The sequence below is a fragment of the Coloeus monedula genome (assembly GCF_965178545.1).
Source record: "Coloeus monedula genome assembly, chromosome: 5".
In the NCBI taxonomy this organism is placed as follows: Eukaryota; Metazoa; Chordata; class Aves; order Passeriformes; family Corvidae; genus Coloeus; species Coloeus monedula.
In genome coordinates this window covers 31,765,551-31,784,932 of record NC_138785.1, presented here as the reverse complement: position 1 = coordinate 31,784,932, position 19,382 = coordinate 31,765,551, and the positions used below count along the sequence as shown (strand labels likewise).

The window sequence follows — 19,382 nt, the reverse complement described above, 5'->3', positions numbered from 1 at the left end:
CTCCCGAGAGGGTTAAAGAAAAAAATTATAAAAAATTAAAAAAAAAAAAAAGTAACTGCCTTTAGGAAGGTGGTTCTGTGTGTCCATCCCAAAGTGCCTTGAGTGCAAGAGGCAGTGCTGAGGGCAAGCTGCTGCAGACCCCCTTGTTGGAGGATTTTGGTGGGAGAAGGGCACCCTGGCATCAGGGCTAGGGAGCCAGGGCAGTGCCTTGTTCCAGACCCACAGTGGGAGGCAAGGACAGAAACAATGGTTGGAGGCATTTGGCAGAGGACCTGAGGAAAAGAAAAATCCTCTCTGCAGCTACTGCATGGGCTACTTCAGTGCGGCTGCTCCCACATGCCGGTGGCGCCGAAACAGGGAGCATGGACGGAAAGACCACACACATCAAGGAGACCATCCCAGACAAAACCAGCAGTCTCCAGGCTGCATTATCCACATCATCCATTGCCATCTTTGCCAGACACTGAGCAAAGGGATCAAGAGCCCATTCAGGAACACCAGAGGGCAATGAGCTTTGTGCCTCCTGGCAGAGCCCCTCAGCAGGCTTGCACTCAGGGATGGGGATGTGACTGGTGGGGTGCTGGACAGGGGAGAGGGTAGAGAAGCGGCAGAAGAGAGGATGTGCAGCAGCAACAACAAACCAGATGTTGTTTAGCTGGGGTCTGCTGTACAGGAATACAAAAATAAACTGGGGTAAAGGCAAAAAAATGGGGCACAGGAGGGCAAACTCAGCATAGAGTAAGCAAAAACCTCTTGAGCTCACAAACTGCAGCAGCGGGTTGTGCCCCAGCTGTCACAGCCAGCTTCAGCAAGAGGTGGAAATCCCATTCTCTTAACGCGTGGCACCCCTGGGATTTCAAGGAATGAGTGTGAACATCCTTCTCCTGGGCACTGATGCAAAGGAAGAAGACAAATGAGGACAGGAGGTCTCCATTTGCTTCTTCCAAGTCTGAAGGAGGTATTACATATGTATCTACAGGCCAGGCTTTCCAGGCAGAGTGCTTTTTGTATTCTCCCTCCCTAGAAAAAACTAAACAACTAACCACCAAATAGCAAAAGACACACAGAACCAACAGGCCATAGCATTTTCTGGATGTAGCCCATGTTATTATCTCCATAGCACAGCCAAAATAAAGCGTAGGCATTCAGGGAAAGACAGAAGAAAAAGTCTCTCTCCCTGAACAGTGATGACTAGAAGCCTCTTCAGATAAATGAGATTACTGTGCATGTGGATGTGTGCCCAGGTAAAGCAGAGCTTCACGATTTTGTCAACTGGGTGTCACAGCACATGGTGGGACATGCCAGCGCAGACAGAGGCAGGGAGAAGCACCCTCCAGGACCAGTCATGGCACTGACAGGCTTCCTGCCCATGCAGATATACAGACTACAGTGAATGCCTTTGTAAACCCTCTGCTCTCGCTCCTTTCCTCCTCATCACCAGGTCTCCCATGAAGATTTCTTCTGCACAGGTGCTTACCCAAACCCCGGCTCAGACCCACGACAGCCATGGCCAGTCCTCCCCTTGCATCTCACCAGTATCCATCACATCCCTCCCCAGCTCCTGCAACCCATTGCAAGCAAGCACACCCTTCCCAGGAATCCCTTGGGTTCTCCTGAGTACTGGGCAGAAGCTCTTGGCACAGGCTGGGCTTGACACCTTGGAGACTGTCTGCTCTTCCCTGGGGGCCTGCAGACTGACTCTGAGCAGGGCTGGTCTGACATTCCCAGATGTGAATCTAGGAGGCTTTTGTGTTTGCCTTAAGGAGTCCTAGAGGTGCAGAGAAAACTGACATCAATGACTCAGACATGTAACAAGATGCTTTCTGCAGAAGGAAGCCAGCACAAGAAGGTTCAAAAATGTCACATTTGTAAAGCTTTTACTTGCACAGGCTCAAAACTATTTTTATGGGCAATGCTTTGATTATGCCAAGTGACATATAGAAGAAAATGGACAGCTAGAATACAAGGACATAAAATAAAGTGAAAGAAAAAGTTTCAATAACACCACTTCTGAAGCACTTGTCCCTCTGTTTTCGGAAAGGTGAGGGAAGGTTGCCCTTTCTGCATCTGCATGCTGCAAGCCTTGGGCACCACAGGAGATGGTGAAGACTGGCTGTTGTTTACCGAGATTTTGAAAGATTTTGATGAGAAAAACAAGCCCGAATTATCACATTAGAAAGAGCATAAAAATTTAAGTCGCCAATTTAAATATCAGCATCACAGCAGAACTGCCATCTCTGAAAGTGGGCATATGCATCTGGAAGCCTCCTTCTAAAATATTACAAATAAAGCTCTGTCAGCAGCATGGAGGGCACCAGGACCACCCTGCATCTCCACTGTGCTGGGAAAGGATGGGCTCACCTTGTTTGGAGCTGACGTCAGAGGGGATGTGAGATGGGTGTGACCCCGGGGAAAAGTGCTCATCGCTGTAGGTGATAAGAGGGGTGAGGGGGTGAACCGCATGAGAAGGCTGTACCACGGGCACCTTGTTGGACTGCAAGAGAAGGACAAAAGTTAAATTGTGTTAGTGAGGCTTCTGCTTTGAAAAAAAAAAAAAACAGACGACATTTCCAAAATGCTGTTTTAAAATATCTGCGTTGCTGAAGCGGGGGAAACAGATGGACAGACATGACATTGGGGCTAGTGGATGGAAACCAGGTTTGCTGCCAGAATCGGCATCCTCAAACCACTGGCACCCGAGGAGGGATGCAGCTATTGAGGAAATGCAGGGAAATGGGTGGGGGCCGGGAGCAGGAAGAAAGGCATTTGGGACACATTGAGACAGGGCTGCGGAAATGGCAAATGGAGAGCTGCAGGGCAGGAGGAGCAATGTGCTGGGCAGGCAGGCACTGTGCATGAAGGGCTGTGACCTAAGGACAGCAGAGTCAGCAGCAGTGCTGGAGAAACCCTTTGGTTACAGGAACAGCATTCAAAAAAAGAAGGCTTAAAGTACAGGCTTGCCATATCTCCAGCCTTAAGAGCAACACAAGCTTCCTCAACTTCCCTCTTCCTCTCCACTGTTCTCCTGCACAGCCGTGGCACAGCACAGCTGGGACAAACCCTCACCATCACCAGAGGAATGGCAAGTTTGTCCCTTGCAGTTTTACACACTCTGGATGAAAACTCTTGGTCTGTGTACCAGGTGACTAAAAGGGCACCCTTAGAAGCCTGATTTCATACATAAGAAGTTGGCAGTGGCCTCTCAAGGGGGTCAGTGAGAGGGGAGACCTGCTGAGTGCATGGGGACAGCTGGGAGGCCTCTGACTATCAAGGAGAACTCAAAGTGCTACAAACACCCATGAGGGTTCTGAAATGGGTGCCATAAGGTGATGTCCATGCAGGGAAAGATGCACACTTCCCACCAGCACTTCCCAGAGTGCGGAGGCACAGGGGAGGAGGCGGGCAGCATGGTGGAAGGATCCTGTCCACAATTATGCCCTTAGATCAAGGTTGCAAGACAACAGAACTCCTCAATCCCAATGAAATCCTGCATTATTAACACTGCTTGAAACTCAGTTTGCTCTTTCCACAGTGGGACAAGCCATAGTAATGATGCCAGCATGTAACAGGCACTCCTCGTTTGTACCCTGCCACTTTACCCTGCCCCTTAGCACAAATAATTATGGAATAAACAGGTTTTTAATAAACCCCCCCAAAAAATAAAGCGATCCTTCAGACAGACACACTGACAGCAAGGACAGCCTGTCACACATAAGGAATTAAGAAAAAAAATAATTTAAGAGGCCAATAAAATTAATTTTCATTGAGTTCACTATTGAAATCCTGGCACAAAGCAGATTTTAGGACATAGCTCCATGCACAAGTCCATGATTTGTCTGGACTTCTGGAAGCAGACAGGTTATTAAATGGACAACTCAATTTATTGTTAAGGCCGGTAGGAGTAGAGGAAAGGAAGCAAACGGGAACCAGTGCAGCATTTTCCGTTTTCCTTGTTTCCAGAGCACCACCTTAAGGAACTTGCCTTAGCAGGCACTATCTTCTTAATGTCTGACCTATCCCTCCAGTCATATAGCTCAGAATCTGGTGCCATGAATTTTTGCTAAATTATGCTATCCTTGCTCTCCTCTTAATTTTACGGTTTTCAACACAGATTTGCTTTCCTGTGGGAAAGAGATAAGAACCTGAGGATTTTAATTTAAGCTTCGGCCTTGTCTTATATTTTGCAAGATGGAGAGAGAAAGCAGCACTAGTAGGTGTTTTAAAGCCAACAAGCATTAGGTCCATTTTTATGACCAAATAATAAAAGCAATATGAATTCTCAATAATATCTATGAGTTGAGTTGTAAAAGGGGATACCTCAGACTCCTATTCATCTTCTCCATCCGTATAAATTCCACAAAAAACAGATGCCAACAAATTTCAGATGATTTACAAATCGGGCCTCAGTCTTTAGCTATGAGCCAGCCCACCATTCAGCCATTACTTTATCAACAATAAACTGTATATTATGAATAAAGATAAGCAATAGATGTATTTAGGTCACACACACACAGCTGCTAATCAGCATTAATTTCTCAAAATTTAGTAATTAACATTTTGTATTGTACTGGATGTAATTGTCATGCACGCCCCTGGTATCAGGGTTCCTTGCTTTCAGAAATCACGCGTTTATACTTAGAGCATGCCAATCCCCGTACCCTCTCGCTCTCCAGCATCCTACAGATTTGATTTTATTTTCTAATTCTCGGCACCTTATCCCCTAAGCCCATGGCAGCGGCTTTCAACGGGCGAAGGAACCGTGAGAAGTCAGGAGAAAAGCAAACCGCTTGTCAGCGGGCTTAAAATTAACATATAAACGGGCCATATCTCCATTAAGAGCATTTGGGGGTCTGCAGAGCCAGAAACTGGGAGAAAAAAAGTAACGATAAATAATAGCAATAATGCAAAGCTTCCCAGCCTGCCTGCCCCACACTGCTTTGGGAAGACCCAGGGAGCTCTGGCAGCTAAGTCCTGCTGGTCACCCCAGCATGACACCAGACAGTGGCTCGCTGGGCACAGGCTGAGCCTCCCTGTTCCCTCTGGTCCCACCAAGATGGCCACAGTGATTGACAGCGGGAGGACGCACAGGGTGACACACGCAAGATAAAAAACCAGGAGGGCAAAAGCCTGATGACGTATTTGCCAAAAGCCCTATGGACTTGAAGTGGTTCTGCCACAGCACCTGCCCTACAAGGCAACCCAGATGGGTTTTCTGGGCTTTCCTCACAGAGAAGGTTCAGGGCAGGAGACCAAGACCTCGTATGCAGGCCTGGATGCCCCTCTCGCCACCCTCTCAGCCCTCCCAACCCCGGCTGTGGTGAGGGATTGTCCCCAGGCACCCCATCCAGCCCCATGGACACTGCCCTGCACCCTTTGCCCTGAGGACATCTGGACTGGGGATGTTGCCAAAGCCCCTTCCACCACCTACTGCTCACAGTGGGCACTAGTGCTTTCCAGGGGTGTGAGGCATGGCCAAATCCTGCCTCACACTGTGGTACAAGACTGTGCTGATGAGACTGCTTCTACTGCATCCCAGTCCTTACCCACTGGCTTCCTCCTTCCACAAACATGCCATCCCTACTACATTTGTCTCCCCGAATCCTCCAAAGACAATGCATACAACTGCAGAAAAACTTGAGAGACTGACAGAGACACAATCTTGGTCAACATGACCTCCATGCAGGGGGAACTCCATTCCCCATGGCTCACTGAGCACCTGCTGACCAAGCCCACAACCACCACAGCTCTCCCTGGCACACTGGTGACATTTATATCTAATACAGGCATGGTCCACAGAGTGCCTTTTCTCCTCAGCACAGCCTGAAAATCTCCTGCAAAACCCCATCAGTCCACACGCTTTCAGTGAGACAATTACATAATTACACACTGTCCTATGTGAGGTTCTTTGGTATTTCAGTACAGAAATTATACTTCATCCACCCACCAAAACATAGCATTTTGGTGCAAGTAGGTACCCAGGCAGCTTCTAAAACCACAATAAAGTGAATGAGGATGAAATTTCCATTTCCATTCTCATTTCCAAGACAATATGGAGAAGCTGAATGTTTGTTGAAGCTGTCCCATGCTCTGATGCTGCATACATGGTGTATTACCACACCACACCACACCACACCACACCACTGAAGTTCCATTCTTTGTGCCTAAGCTTCTTCACGCAACCTGGAAAGTAAAGGAAATGGGACATACAGCATAGCTCAAGACACTCAATTTGAAAGAAGTATATTACTAAATATGAGAACCTGTTATTTACAACCTGAAGACCACCTGTTTTGTTTTCGGACACCTTATCATGCATGTGTGACCTGTTATGAACACTAAAGGCTAATGGGAAAGGGATAGCCTGTTCCTGATGGCCTGGGGACATACAGCTGTGCCCCACAGCACTCAGCTCAAAGGGACACTCGTGAGCAAGTCAACCTTGGTGGTCTCCTTCTCAGAGACCACAAGGCCACCAGGGCTCCAGTCCCAGAACACAGTCTTGCAGCACAGACCACGCCAGCATCCTTTGGGAACTGGCCTCTCTGTGGCCCTCCCTGGGGCACATTTTCTCATCAGCTTGGTCTCTTTTACTTCTCCCATGCATGTGCTCTCAGGTTGAAGTGAAGCAGTGCAGGCAGGGAACAGTCCCCTGAAGGATACCACCAAGACTGGGAGAGCATACATGTACTGGAAACAGCAGAAGACAAATTATTTGGCCAATTAGGGCTAAGATGAAACTGCTATTCAGTTTTATGACTGACCTGAAAAAACCCCCCAGATCCCCAGTACAATGTTGGTGGGCAAAGGGTAAGAGCTTGCAGGGAAGAGGGCCCTGACCCACCAGTAGGCATTATCCCAACAGGAGCTTTGCTATACACCGGACACCTGTTTAAAACTATTGCTCTGTTAAAGTAATGCAGGAACAGGTCAGTACAACAGCAAACACTTCCCTTGCAAACAGCAATCACAGTCTGCAAGTGGTTAAGATTGAACCTACTCAGGCATTTTGGCCAGGGCAAGGAGCAGGGTGAGAAATCCTCTGGCTGTGGCCCTGGCACAGCTGCTGCCACATGCCCTGCACTGGCAGTGCTGCACCTGCACGCACAGAGCCGCTCACCATTTCAGACATGTGCCTGCCCTCTCATCCAAGGAGCACACTATGAGACAGTTCAGATTAATCTCTAGTGAGTTGGTGGTGAAATGCTGCAGCTCATATTCAGTCTGAATCCAGTAAGTTTTCCCTCATTTTTGAAATGCTTCCAAAGAAAAGCAAGAGCAGAAAAAACCAAACCTCACGCCCTCCCCAAACAGCCAGCTAATGCTTCAGTGAAGGCCCACACCTGTAAGGTATCCTATATGCAACAAGTGTGCAAAAACTATAAAAAGCCTGAGACAGCCATGGCAAAAATGCCTGTAGGTCAGCGCTGGGCGAGGCAGGCAGCTGGGAGCTCCTGCTGAAGCTGGGCCACCATTTGTTCCAGCTGCTGCACAGAGAAAGATATTAAATTAATGACCCTTCAAAGGACACACATCTACAAAGGAGGTTGCAGGCAGGCAGGGAGCTTTGCAGAGAACCGTGAGGCAAGCAAGCCTCTGCACACAAGACATGAACGTCCCTCGTCAACACCCAAAGAGGTGCTGGGCTGGTTTTTGTTTTGTTTTTCCTCTTTTCTTTAAACACAAAGTCGCTTCTAAAAAGCGAAAAGAACGCCCCAGCGTGTCCACTCTTCCTCTCCCATCAGCAAGTTATGCATGGGTTACAGATACTAGCAGATGATCTTCTCAATTAAGACTAAAATAAGTCAACCAAAAAAAAAAAAAAGAAACCAAAAAACAACGTAAGGATGAATAAATGCATGCATTACCTTTCATTCCTGAAAGAGGAGGTCATTTGAAGAAACAGCTTTAACTTCTTGACAACAAGTGTTAAATTTAGGGGGAAGATACAACAGACAGCTCCTCAAAAAAACCCCAGCACCAAAACATCTCCAAACCTTTCCACTACTGCTACAGCAGTACCTCAAAGTAAAAGGACCAAATGGTCCTGTTATTGTGGAAGAATTTGAGGCCTTGATCTGAAGAGATAAGAAAAATTAATCCCTTTTTTAGCCTATTCTCTTTTCTGGAGCCCTGAAATCATCCTTAGGCTGAAGGTTTTAGCAAACCCAGAAAGGCAGCAGTTTCAGCTGTCCTCTCAATGTACCAACAGCATTTTAATGGCTAAACTAACTCTGCATTTATGCCTTTGCTGACCAGCTGTTGCAATAAAAATGCAAGATCAAGAGGAAAGTAGTTTTGGAGAAATGTCAAAACCAGGCCCATGTCTGGGTTCATCATAGACAGGCTTTAGCAAAGGAGTACCAGTGGTAGAAAAGGAGGTGGTAACAGTAAGGTGTTTTGGCCAAGACTAGTTACCAGTAGTAGAGACAAGCTCATCAGCACCAGCAGTAATTGCAATTACTATTTGCCATGTCCCTGGGAGTTATTGTACTGTCCCTTTTCATAGACAACTTTCCAAAGATGTAGCAAGGTCAAGATACAGGGAGCTCAGTTTACTCCCCTGGCCCCAAACCGTTTTTTAGAGAAAAGAGTTTTATGTCCAGCTTCTTTCTAGGCTCATGACAGCAGAGATAATTTTATGCCTAATTTTCTAAATCTTCTCCAATCCTTGGACAGTACAGTTGGGAAAATGCCAGAGTGGGTATGGTGGGGGGTTTTAACCTCACCTGAAGCTAAAAGGAGCAAGGATAGGAAAGCACACCCACAGGAACACACTGCTCACAGGAAACAGGGGCTTAGGAATACTGTGATTTATGAAAGACAAATAAAAATGGTGCAGTCTTTTAACCCTGCTTCACCACTGGGCAGTGGGAGGCCATTTATCTCACTGACCTTTCATGCTTACAAACAGCAGGGGGGACACCCCAGGGACTCGCCATTTTGAGGCGGTGAAGTGAAATGCTGCATAGATGCTGATGTGAAACTTTACAGCTTTACAGCTGCTAACACTTACTCAGAACAAAACTAAAATCAAAACTGCATGTTTCAGGGGCCAAACTGATGGCTTGACAAGGTCAGAAAAAAATCCTCCTGGTCCCCCTTTTCCTCACGTACTGTATTCAACTCTTCACCATTGAACTAAGTTGCACTTCATGCTGGGAGTCAGGAAAGGGCAGAACAAGGAAGTTACTCTAAGTCAGTCATTGAAAGTATCCCCATCTCCCCAGGATGCACTGCATCATGAAACTAGAGTCAGAGCATGCCAGGAGCCCTCAGGAGTTGGAGAGAAGAAGCTGCCAGTACATCAGCAGGTGAAGGAGGCACACAGGACGCTTGCTAGACCTTCCCATGGTTATTTGGGAGCAGGAAAAGTTTGTGACCTTTTTCCAGCTGCTCAAACCACTTTCCTTTTTGGGAAGCCCAGCAACAAGTGTCTCTGTCTGCAATGCACAGGAAAGGCAGCTTTATGGCCAACAGTACCATGCCACAGTCCACAGGCGCAAAGATCAGCACCTGAAGCAAGGGGGTGTCACAGCTGGAAGTGCACAAGGCAGTGTACAAGGGTAGGCAAGAGGAGCTGGAGAAAACTGTTCTGCCTGAAGCCCAAAGGGTTGGTGTGCAATAAAAAATTCAGTGCAACAGCCAGGGGAGCATTGCAAAGGAAAGCATAAATGTGATTTGACAAAGCCTATAATAAGTATCTATCTGGATGGATTACTATCAGTCACTAAATTCAGGTTAATTGCAACGCTAGTGAGAAACCACCACTATTGCCTTGTTTACATTCTTGTCTTTTTCCAACTTTTTCACCCCTCCCTCCCCTTCAATCTTGGAAATTAATATAGCACAACTGTGATTTTTTTTTTTTTGCTGAAAAGTTGTAATAAGCATTTGAGTTCCCTCAAGACAGCTTTAAAAACGCGGGTGTTGAATCTCTGACAGAAACATGCTTTATTTCAAGTGTTCATTAAGCACTGCCATTAAGTAAGTGATTAAAGCACACCCAGTATTAAAATAGCTTGATTAGAAATCCCCTGCTATCTCCATTTTCTTCTCTCCCATGACTTCTTAATTTGTTTGTTCTTGCCTGCTCAGGAAGGCTGTGGGGAGACCTGGAGTGCTGGTGAGCCATGTGGGGAGCCAGGCAGGTCTTGTAAGGCTCTGATCACGGGAGGACAAGCCCACTTCAATTTCTGTACTGCAAGTTCACATATACAGAGATTACACCTAGTTTTACACAGCCCATTGGTTTTAGAAATATGACTGATAGGGCATTAAACGGGCAGAAAAGGTACACTCTCACAGAAAAAACTTTCCCTGTTACAATATTTGGCAGCATCTTATTTCACTCTCTAAACTCAGCAATGGGTTCTCTTGAATGGAGATTAACTGCCAGCAAACACTCCACAATTTGACAGCCAGTGTTTGTTTTAAGCTCTGGTTTCTGCAAGATGGTCCTTTAACTTTGGCCATCTTGAACAGCTAATGCTTTTCCTGATGTAAAGACAAGCCCCACACCCAACAAACAGGAACCTGCATCATCAAATCACACACTCAACCCCAGGAATCTCTTAGCACCCCCAAAAACCTGGTAAATGGGACTGCTGCCACTACAAATACTCTGGATGGTGACACACCCCACGGGCCTTTACCCTGTGCAGCATCCCTTCTTTTGCCCAGTGCATCCTTGTCACATACTCCCATCAGCTGGAAAGGTGTTTTCCCCCATTGTTTCCTGACCTGTCCAGAACACTTTTGGTTCATTATTGGCTAAAGAGAACAGAGGCCCGGCAATGTTTTAACAAGCCCAAGCTTGAGCCTCTGGGTTGCAGAGTTCTGGCTTATTGATTGCTTGGACAATAAGGACAATTGTCCTAAGCCACCAGAGGAAGCCCGCTGGACATCAGAGGAGCCAGTGGCCACAGCCAAGCCACTTGCCGGGGGGGAACAGTCTTATGTGACAGGGAGCCCCAGGGGGTCTGGGTGGGGGGAAGGGAGCTGGAGTCCTTCCTGGTGCCACCTCTTGTGCCATCTTCATCTCTTCCCTGGGGACAAAGCCTCTCTGGTTTCTGTCACCAGAGCTGTCTGCTGAGTTAAGACGAAGACACGAGCTTGTTTTGCTTGCCTCGAGGTTATCAGGATCCCTGCTCACAACAACTTTGGCATTTTCTCCGGTGTGCTCAGACCCCCTGCTTCTCTCACAGACAGAGGGATGTGTTTCAGTCCAATATTCAGACCTTGGAAGTGGCTCAGACAAGTAAAACACCCTCTACTACATAAGCACACAAGTGTTGTGTGAAAGTGGGCTGTCCGACGACAACAACCTCTGAAGCCCAGCATTTCTGTTCTGGCAGACAGCGTGCGTCACAGGATGGGATGACTTTTCCTCATCGGCCTCCTCAGGTCCCACAGGATACAGACCCAGGCTCCTGGGGGGAACCAAGAAAAAAATCCATCCTGCACCCTGGTGACAGGAAGATGCCTTTCGGCACTGCACACACAGTGGATCAAAAGTGCTTGAAATAGGACCTCTCTTAAATGTATTTATATTAAGTCTATGTTACAGCCTATTCAATACCATATGTCATAACAAAGACTATCAGAGGCCCAGAAAACTGAGAATTGGGTCAACTTCTCTCTGAGCTGCAGTTTTCAAGGTGCACTGAATAGACATTCTCGATTAAGAAAATGCAAGAGTATGACACGTATTGGGAAAAAAAATCTTAGCTATGACATATAGAATGTAAGGACAAGGGCTTGACACCTGTCCAAGCACGTGGCACACCTTTACGTGTTCAAAACCTCTGTTCACCACAGCTAAGTTTGCAACTTAGAGATTGATCAGGCAGCAACTTCTTACTTCTAGCAAAGCAGAGATTATGCTGGACTGGTCAAGCTACCCAACATGACTGATGTTTTGGGAAGTGCTCTTGCCTCATCTGCCCTCTAAAAAACAGGGGACAAAAAGAAAAAACCATCAAAATGGATGTGACGATGGAGGAGTGATGAATTTGATGATGTCAATGACTCTTCTCAGCTGGCCTTTGCTCCTGGCAAGCCCTGTTCCCCACTGCACTGATGCTGCTTGAAGACTCCTGCAGGGAAACCAGTGCCAAGGCCAAACTCCCTCTGGCTCCAAAGTGGCAGGAAAGGCTGCCCCGATTTGCCATGAGGTGAGGAGACCCTGCTGCTGGGATTTTAGCTCCTTCAGGGGGGTTTCCTGGCAGCAGTGGAGCAGACCTGATCCCATTATGAAGTGCAGTGCTGACAGCTGGGGCTGCATGCACGGCATTAGGGGTTGTGGGGGCAGGCAGGGCTGGGTGGGAGGGATGCAGGGGTTGCTCAGCATATGCCCTCAGAGGGGGCATCTTCTCCAAATTTGAGGCTCTCAGGCATCATTGACCCTGCCTACGCACTGTAAAAAGTTTTCAAGTAACTTCCTTGAGTCCGGCTAAACCGTATTAACAGATTTATCCAATAACATGCAAATTTGGGTTTTAATGAAAAGCCTTAAGTCCCAGCTCTAAGTGATTTGGACTTTTCTGCTAATGGCATCGGCTAATGACCAAAGATTTAACGCATCAAGTCTTAGCATACATCAGTGCAAACAATATAACCATTTAGTGGAGGCAAAAAGTCATCTCATTAGACATCCATCATTGGATGTGGGCAAGATGGTCCAAAGGCTTAAAATAAAGTATTCATTTTTAAATGAAAAAAAAAAAAAAAAAAAAAACCCTAAAAACGTACAAATCATTAGGCCAAAAGTAGCAGTCTGCTAAAGCTTCACTGGGATTGAAAATGCAAACTGCAACGTTTATCTGGACGTAAAACGCATTTGCAAGTACTTAAATTCAGCAGCACTGTTCCACAGAAGACAAAACCAATTTTAACAGGAATTAAAGCAATAGGGCCCTCCAGAAACAGGATGTCTCTTAGACAGGTTATTTGAACCATCAGTAGAAGGTCACAACAGGAATTATTTCTCTACCACATTGTGCAAGATGATTTCAGTACAAACAAAAGTGTTGAAAAGCTACTAACTTAATTTTATAGAACATTCCCACGAGGGTTTGTCACATCAATGAGACACAAAAACATGCCCTAAAATTACATTTTTATGTAGCTAAAAATACAAAAATCACAGCACACAGCTAAGGACAAGCAAAGAATGACCCGAACAAGGCATGGGCTCAAAGGAGCAGGGCTGGAAACACTGGGTTTTGGCCCAAACCACTAAGGCTGAATGTTTCATTTGGACTCTTGAAATAAGGAGGAGCAATAAACCTACCACATAACACTGCTGGATGCTGAGCTACTGAGACAAAATCTAAATGCTCATTATTTTTAGTCTTGTTTGCCAAAAGGCTTCTTAGAAGACACAAAAAGCCAGGATTGACACCTCCCAGCGGTGGGCTGACAGTGGGAGATAACTCCGGTGAGGGGAGGACTGTAATAATAATGGACCTGTGCAAGCTGCCTGTTTGCAGGAGGAGTGGAAAAAGGATATCCAGATAAGATAGAGCACCCCACTATTGTGGCTGCAGGTTGTGTCTCCCAGGGCAGCTTAGGAAACATTTTTTTTTGCTCCCCAAAAAGTGGATACAGCAACCTCATGGCAAACCCTGCCTCCAGACGCAGAGGGAATCCAACAAAAGAGCCCTGAAGGGATGTTCCTACATCAGCTTTGGAGTTAGATCAGCCTCTAAGAGCTGCCTATCCTCATGGAAACACACACTTGTGACCTAGAGAGTCCTCAGGACCCAAAATGAAGCGTGTCAGAGGATGTTTAGGTTGGATATCAGGAAAAGGTTCTTCACCCAGAGGGTGGTCGGGCACTGGAACAGGCTCCCCAGGGAAGTGGTCACAGCACCAATCCTAACAGAGTTTAAGAAGCGTTTGGACACAAACTGGGGCCCATGGTGTGACTCTTGGGGTGTCCTATGCTTTAGGACATGGAGTTGGACTCCATGATCCTTGTGGGTCCCTTCCAACTCAGGATATTCTATGATTCTAAGAAAACGCATCTTTCCCTGTGTTGGTGGCATTGGCTCTCCTCTAACTCTTCACCAGCCCTGTTCACCACTCATCCTTGCCTCTGCTCCATCACCCTGTACTCACCCTGGGAAGCTTCCTGGGTCCCCCGGCCCTGCTTGGCTCATTTATCTGCACAGCACCCTCAGGCTCCCCAAAACCAGGCATTTCCTTCAGCTTTCAGGCCTTACCCCTGCAGGTGCATGCATGGCTGTCCTGGGCACGGACCTGAAGACACACCAGTGGCTGGGGTGGCAGCCCATGAGATGGGGGGAGACAGGAAGAAACATGGGACTCACCTACTCCCTCTTCCCACCCCACTCAGTTTGGTCTGTTATATCTAAGCACCTTCACCCACTTGACCACAGAGCTTAAGAAAAGGTTGCTGGTATGCACAAGTCACGTGATGCCTTTTAAATCCTGCATAGGATATTTCTGCTTCCTGCTAGACTTGATTTTTTTTTTTTAAATTCAAGAACTGCCCTTTAAAATTTAAAAATCACTTTTAAAAGCAAAAAATACACCCAGCCCACAACCTAAGTTTTGTGCAGCAGGCACCTACATCCTCATAAAAGCCCTGGGCTGTGCTTTATAACATGGGTAGAAGTCTAAACATCGTAAAAAAAAAGCCTAAATTGCCTGATTGCCCAAGCCTCCAGTAAATCACCCTTCCAGATGGGCTTAGAGCTGCACATAGAGCCCCACTAGTAGCAACGGGTCACCCTGCAATTATATTTCAATCCTGCTAAACTCAAACATTATATGAGAGTTATGCTCAACTGCATTAAAGAGACACTTCCAAAGTTTACCATCACCCTGTCATTACCAACAGTTTGGTTTTTCATTCAATTAATTTCCCCCTGTGCAATTAACTCCCCCCCAAAGCATGGCAGAGGCCGGGATGGACAATTTCTTATCGTAACTACATCCCTCCTCAGTACTTTTCATTGCAATAAAGGCGGCGCTTGGGAGCAACACAGTGCGTTAGACTCTGCAAAACACCACTAAACAATTTATCAGGCAAAAAAGTAGCTCATGCCAGGAGGGCTTGGGGAAGCACTCAGCCCCTCACCCCCATCCACTGCTGACAGGGCAAATGGTCAAGAGTGCCAGAGATGCCCCAGTGCAACACTAATCCTTTTCTTTTTTGGTGTGGATGCATAAGGGATCTACATGAGACCTGCCCATGCCACACCCACTGCTGAGGGGCAACAAACCCTGGAACTGCTGCAGTGGCCAGCCTGGCCTGGCACTGGGGCTGGACAAACTCCGCTGGCGACCCTCCCACCCAGCAACCCCTCCTGCTGCCACCCCCAGCCAGCAACGTGGGCAAGGTCGGCAACAACATACCAGAGACCATTTTTTGGTTTTTTTCCCCTGCTCCTTTCCTCTCTCTCTCGCTTTCCCCTGCTCCTACCAGAAATGGCAGACTCCTTCCCCTTTGCCAGCATTTCAGAGGCAAGGACCAGACCCTCACCTCTCTCCTGCACAGGGAGCAGACTTTTTAGCTGGATGATCTGAGGATCATCTGGCTCTCAGGTGGGAGACACAGGGACTCCTGCTGCAGGCCCCATGGATGCTGCACACAGACATTTTGAGTTTGCTCAAGAGGCCACATGTCCACAGCCAGCTACACAGTTTGCCACGTTTATTTGCAGATGAGGCAAATTTTTACTGCCCCTCTTTTCAAGGAACAGGCTGGGAGACAGATTAAGGGGCATTCATTTCAGCCTTTTAATCAAGGAATCAAGTGCTCTGCTCTAAAAAAATATATTTATTTCCCTCTTTATGGCAGAAAGTACCCTTTCTGATGGACAGAAAGCATGGTCTCTCTTACTTCTATCCTACACCTAGTATAAGGATGCCTTACCCTCATTGGAAACTGAAAATTACCCCAAATTCCAGGCAGTTAACATAATTCCACCATCTCACAGCCAAGACACTATTCACACCACTAAACAGGCAGAATTCCCCTTACTTTTCTCAGAGTTTCAGTACCCGTGCCTGAAGACAAGGATTGCAAATACCCTATTCCAACCAACCAAGCTAAGGACAGTCAGTCTCCAGCCAGCCAGAGACAGGACTGTGAGCCATGGGGTGAATCCTTGTCACCCCTACTCAAGGGATGTGCTCCAGCATGGCACTGAACTAGCACAGATGCAAAAATATGGCACTTCATATGTGGCAGCAGAGACAGACAGGATCTGCTCATCTCAAACACCTCTTCCTTCTGCTTGCCCTCCCAAACCTCCCTGTCCATGCACAGGCTGCTTGTGGGGGACAACCAGCTCAAAGTGAGTAATTGAATGCCAGTCTATCAAAACAGTGAGAAAACAATATCCCCTCACTGGAAGACACTGTAGGTGATTTCTCATACACCCAGGATTTTGGCACTCACCATTTTTATCAATTGCACAGAACTAGGAGCTGAGAACATGAAGAGAGCAGCCCCTCGGTGTAGCACAGAGACAGAGCACAGCTTTTATCAGCATTAACTCTCTCGCTCTAAGTCAGAGGAAGGAAATGCTGCCTCCCCCACAACATTATTTTTTTAAAAAACAACCACCTTTCCTCTTCAGAAGGGCCAGGCCAGGTGTTACATGCTCTCGACATCAAGCTAAGGCCAGGCTGGCTAATCTGTAGGTTCACTCGTTAACGAGATAAAGGATTTCAGTGTGGTGCCACAGCCGGGCTGTGGGAGCTGTGGGCTGGAGGAGCGCTGCCGGCAGCTGAGTGTCACTCCTGGAGGAATGCCTGACCTTTCCCGGGGCTTTGATCATGCTGGCTCGCAGCGTGAGATAACCAGCCCTTTGCAGAATCCGGAGGTAATAAAAAAAGCAGCTTTGAGGCCTCGTGTTTTTGCAGGGAAATACTTACCTGTGTTCCCAGCACGCTGCCCAGTCCCCACCACCATCCTCCCCAGATTTCAGCCACTTTACAGCCAAACCCATGGCTGTCAACCAAGGGAATCACGGACAGCCTTCAGATGAGAGTTTTTAGCTCTTGTTTAATTTCTCTTAATTGAAGAGGGTACTTGTGCTCTGTTCTTAGGGAGGATACAGAGACTCAAAAAAAAGCAGAGCAACAGAAGGAAGGTCTCCAATTAGTATGTGATTAAGCTGTAAGTAGGATAATAGGAGGAGAAGTTTTGTATCTTATACAAACAAGATAGCAAAAGAGATAGATAAAAGCATGGAAGGGGAATAAAGCTTTATCCCCAGTTCCCCTCTGAACACTCAAGCGATACAGAAAGGAGTGGATTTGCCAAGAGTTTTTTGTTTGTTTGTGATTCTTTTAAAGATGGGTGTCTTTCTCAGGACAGTTCATGATGGGCAATTTAAACAAGCTGCTGTAGTACCCGGTTAGTAAAGCATGAAACACCTGGAACCCTGGGCTGAATGTGCTGAATCTGTATGTGATAATTAGATCAGTCTTGAATACTTCCTTTAATGAGTCTACACAAGCACCTCGTGCACCCAGCCTGCTTTTGGTGACCAACCTAGAGAAGTTTGCATGGTCTTCTCAGGCTGGGGTTGTTTTTTGTTCAGTTCTGTTTGGGACACTGCAGTACAGCCTCTGAAGTTGGAGCTACAATTCCTTGATGCTCTCTGCAGGCTGTATATGAGGCACAGGGCTTGCTCTGCAGCACTCCTCAGCAAGCAGGCTGATGCCAAACTGAGCAGACCTGGATAAGTTACCCCTCTGGGGGGGAAAAAGTTGTACTCATCTACACTGCCTTCCTCACGGGGTTAACTATGTAGATTTCAGATGCAAATTTTACTTTAGGGCAGGCTTTATGGTATTAAGAGTCTCTTTTTCAGCCTTCTGAAATTTCATATGTATACATGCTAGAGCTCTCTCATCTCTCTTAATTGGGTTTTGTGGAATTTCAAGGCCTGGGGGCCAAGAGGGGAGGGCTGCTGATTAAAGCACGCCATGCAGAAGTGGATGCAGAAGTGTTGCACAGTAACAGGAGGCAAACAATTCCTCTGAACTACCTGCCTCCACATGCAAACCCCATCTGCCACTCGGGAGGAACCCCATGTTTTGTCCTGGCCTTCCTGAGGGTGCAAGGATGGCTCCCGCCCTCTGCAATGGGCACTGCGGGGAGGATGTTCAGCCCTGCTTCTCCCTGATGTGCAAATCGATTTCAGAGGTTTAGAGGCAGCTACATTTGTTTATTTCACTGGAAATAAACATGTGTATCTGTGTCCTCACTGCAGACCCGAATGGACCATCTTTCCGCAGTCCTAACCATGACTTAGACACTTCAGGGCCATTAAGGAGGAATTAAAATGTGTTTAATCTCCCTTTATCCCTTTTCATAACCCAGCACGTACATGTATGTCAGAATTTGTTAGGCTGTGATGTCCGAACTGATGAGATGACATGTGTCTGTGAGTCCCCACAATGAGAGCACAGAAAATAAAAAAAATCTGGCCAAACTGTATCTCTCCACATACAAGGATTCAGTCCAGGAGCCTGCTTGCAGCAGCTAAATACAGATATTCACACACCCATTATAAATGCAGTCTAGTTTCATTTTTAACCCACAGGAGGGTGTGGAGGGAGAAGACATCAAAGCATGGACACAGGCTACCCTGGCATTCTGGGTGTGCAATTTTATCTTCCCTTCATTTCCCTCCTCTCCAAACCAGCTGCTACAACTATCATGATGCTTGCCCTCCGGCCAGTGGGCTGGAAAACTGGCTTCCAAGGCAGTCATTAATCTCTCCCCATTACCCAGCTGGCACAGGATTTTGCTTAGATCGGAGAAGAGTCAGCTCGGTGCCCTCTGAAACACCAGTGGCAGCTCCCGCAGCCGTGCATGCCAGGCACCCGCTGGCCCCGCTGCCGACACCGGCACAGCCTGGCACCGCTCACCCTGCTGCAGCAGAAGGGTCACCATGCATGAAATGAGAAGGGCAAAACGCAAGCACAGGCACTGAAGAGCCCTGAAAGAGGAACTTTGAATTATATAACCCCCTCCTGTCAGCAGTGATGGTGAAAAGAAGTGCTGTGCATCTTAGGGGGAAGGTGTCTTGGCTCAGAGCTAAGTTTAGAGGCTGACTTCTTGCATAGCAATAGCAGCAGAGACTAGCCCCTACATATGCAAGTTATGCAAGTGAAATGAAGATGCACATAAACCTTCAGCAGGAGCACAGCTCGGCAATGCTACGCTTTTCATTCGGCCATTGGGGTTCAACCCGTCTGAGGTAACAGGGCTGGAAATACAGAGGTGCATGCTGAGCACCAGCAAGGGCTGCTCCAGCACAGCCAAGCTGAAAGGAGAATAAAACAGGCTCAGAAAGTGCCAGGTGCACCACTGCAAGTTTGTTACATAGATG

The 19,382-nt window shown here is 47.2% G+C and overlaps 1 protein-coding gene across 5 annotated transcripts in view; it reads right to left on the bottom strand.

Moving 5' to 3' along the window:
- The window catches only part of LEF1 (lymphoid enhancer binding factor 1), a gene marked incomplete at both ends in the record, with an annotated part of 69,352 nt that overhangs the window by 26,077 nt on the left and 23,893 nt on the right, over positions 1-19,382 (bottom strand). For all 5 annotated transcript variants that reach the window (XM_082282186.1, XM_082282187.1, XM_082282188.1 and 2 more), the window contains one exon: positions 2,362-2,494. In XM_082282186.1, the coding sequence (XP_082138312.1) occupies positions 2,362-2,494 (133 nt within the window). The remainder of the gene's footprint in view (positions 1-2,361; positions 2,495-19,382) is intronic.